This window comes from Lycium barbarum, chromosome 10, assembly GCF_019175385.1.
Source record: "Lycium barbarum isolate Lr01 chromosome 10, ASM1917538v2, whole genome shotgun sequence".
NCBI classification, from domain to species: domain Eukaryota; kingdom Viridiplantae; phylum Streptophyta; class Magnoliopsida; order Solanales; family Solanaceae; genus Lycium; species Lycium barbarum.
Window position 1 is genome coordinate 108,923,269 of NC_083346.1, and position 2,879 is coordinate 108,926,147.

General features: G+C 31.4%; 1 protein-coding gene across 1 annotated transcript; it reads right to left on the minus strand.

Annotated features, from left to right (window-relative positions):
- Nucleotides 1-704: 704 nt before the first annotated feature.
- On the minus strand, nt 705-2,359 carry LOC132615766 (kirola-like). Its single transcript, XM_060330360.1, has 2 exons — nt 2,079-2,359; nt 705-1,262 (listed from the first exon to the last, which is right to left on the minus strand). The coding sequence occupies exons 1-2, from the start codon at nt 2,263-2,265 to the stop codon at nt 1,009-1,011; spliced, it is 441 nt and encodes a 146-aa protein (XP_060186343.1). The 5' UTR covers nt 2,266-2,359; the 3' UTR covers nt 705-1,008.
- Between the last annotated feature and the right edge of the window lie 520 nt (nt 2,360-2,879).

Below are 2,879 nucleotides of genomic sequence, written 5' to 3' on the forward strand. Positions count from 1 at the left end.
CTAATAAGGTTCAAGTACTCTCTTTTATTTGCTATTTCGTATCTATTGCTTTCGTTTAATACGTTAATAATATTACATGCAATTTAGCAACAAGAATCGTTTGGTCATTGTAATCTGTTTGTCTTTGAACCACTAAAGCAAATTAAGTTGTTATTCTAACTCACGAATTTAAGGGTAAACATATTTAAATATATTCCTTTGAAATGTCTCATTATTTACATTAAGGGTGTGGTTGCTATCGAGGAAGTTTTGATTTTTCCATATTTGGTTGGTAGAAAACAAGTTCCTTAAACATTATGAAATGACTTTTATATTATTGGACGTAGAGAAAAAGTTTCATAAGTGGCATTTCAACACCCAACCCCGCCACCCCTGACTCACACTGCCCAGCCCCCCTCCCCCCAGTGCTTTCCTAGGTTACTTATAAACACATTTAGGACAGTAATTCTTTTGTTTATTAATCAAACACCAAAATATATATAAGTAAGAAAGCCACTTATTTTCCAAGAAAATACATTTTTCTTGTCTCAAACACAACCTAAGTAACTTTTCATTCTCGTTTTCCCTTATTTTTTATCTTTCCCGTAATTTAAATGCTTTACATGAGTTGGGGCGGCTATTAATCAATTCTGCATATTGAACATTTTGTAAGTGTTAGTTCTCACTTTAGAACTAGAGAAACTCAAAAAGTAAAAGAGTTAGAATAGCACAATTACAAATATAACCTGTATTTGTTATAGGTAAATTTCATAGCTGAAAAGAACCATAATATCTGACATATACTGGCCACTGAGATTTGAGAATACATCAATAGAAGTAGAGTGCCATATACTTTATTCTTAACACAACATTCTTTATTTCACGCGCTAGCTACAACTAGCCAATATTACAAAATATAATATATAATTATAACACAAACTCACGCATAGAGACACAACACGTATATGTGTGTGTATATGTGAAAGTGCGCATGCGCACACAGAGCCATCGGATACCAATGATCTTTTACTACTTGAGAAGGTGACCCTCCAAATCTTTGACCAAATTAAGGATAAAACCAAAGGGAACAAGAGGCTCTGGGGTATCTTCAGTTTTTTTCTCGTACACAAATGCACATGTAGTCCACTGATCTTCACATGACGTGATTATAGTAAAGGAATTGTACAACTCTAGCAGATCTCCTCCAATCACTTTCCAAGTGATTGATTTCTTCTGAAGATCAACGGCTTCAATCACTTCCTTAACAAACTTTTCTTTTCCATCTATAATCATTAAAATAACAAAATATAAAAAATGTTACTCCTATGTTCAATGGTCAATTCCTCGTAAAAATATTTAAATATTCACAAAGTAATATCTTCAACTTAATTTTTGTATATCTGTTGACGTTTTTTATTTTATATTCCCCGTAATTTATCTGAAGCTCCCAATGAATGGATTATCTAATTTTTTTTTCCCTGCGAATTATCTTTAGAAATCTCAAAAGAACATTTGACATTGTGGAAAATATGAGAATTAGCAGGGAAAGCTGGAGTCTAAGTCAAACCTCCCGCCACTACAGGGCGGATTAGATTAAAAATAAAATAGGGAAAGCCACAACAAAAAAATGATTATATATATTGTTTGGTACGACCGAAGTAATTTTTCATGCAGAAAATATTTTCTGTTTATTGAAAATATTTTCTGGTGTTTGGTTGAGTAAAAGATATATTAAGGACTAATAATAATATTGACAAATTAGAGAGTGTTTTAACGAAACTTCTGAGTGCTAAAGATCAATAATATCGTCTAAGCGTTAGTTGGATCAAGTAATTAAAATTAAAAGTTAAAATAGCTGCAAGGAATAACTTCCACTCGTAAGTGAAAGAAGTTTTTCCCTTTTGATGCAAAAAAAGAAATAATTTTACCATAAATTTAATGGTAATTACCAAACACCATCAAATAATCTTTTCTGGAAATCATTTTCTTGGTAAATGACTTCCTCTATAGTCTATACCAAACGTACCCAACTACATAAATTTTTTGATGCAATTAAATCATATATAGAGAGAGAGAAAGGGAAGGAAAATGTATGTTACCGTCATTATATTTCCAGCTAACTACTGAACCAACTTTTATGATTTCACCTTCATGAATCTCAAATTTGCTAATCTTGCCGGGGCTTATGTTGGGTATATGATGAGTATTGGTGTGCAAAATATCATGAACCAAGTGTCCTCCACACTTCACCTCTACAGAACCAATCAACTTGCCTTTCACACCCATATTTCTTTCTTCGGTGTAGCAAAATATTTTGAAAAGGAAGTGGTGATAAAATGGTTAAAAGTTGTAATCTTTATATTGGTTTCAATTAGTTGTACGAAAGCTATAATAAATAGTATAAAACGTGATCCACGACATATCTATTAAACATTGTGACAAGAAGTTGGTGAGAAAATGTTCAGAAGTTATAGTGTTTATGTAGATTCTAATTAGCTGAGAAAATCTAGTACAAAACAGTATACACCACATATCTCGTATCACATGTTTTTATTGTGGTTCAGAAAGCAATGTTAGCTCATTTTGTATATAATTAGATTTTACTCTATTTTTCCAATTTATGTTAATCTAGTTTGATTTGACATAAAGTTAAAAAAAAATTAAGATATTTAAAATTTGTGATGTTTAACATGTCATAATATTTGACAATGGGTATGTTTGGTATGAATGAAAATATTTTTCAAATTTTTCATGTTTGGTTGGTTAAAATATTTTGAAAATATTTTTTTCTAAGAAAAGAGGTTCCTTAAAAATAAGAAAAACGACTTTCCTAATGAAAGTAGGAAAAACAAGACAACCAAAGTTCCATAAGTGACCCCCCCCCCCCCCCCCAACCAAAC

Coding starts and splice junctions, on each gene's coding strand:
- LOC132615766 (XM_060330360.1), bottom strand. CDS start 2,265: ATGGGTGTGAAAGGCAAGTTGATTGGTTCTGTAGAGGTGAAGTGTGGA. Junction 1,263..2,078: donor TAGCTGGAAATATAATGACG/GTAACATACATT, acceptor TAATGATTATAG/ATGGAAAAGAAAAGTTTGTT.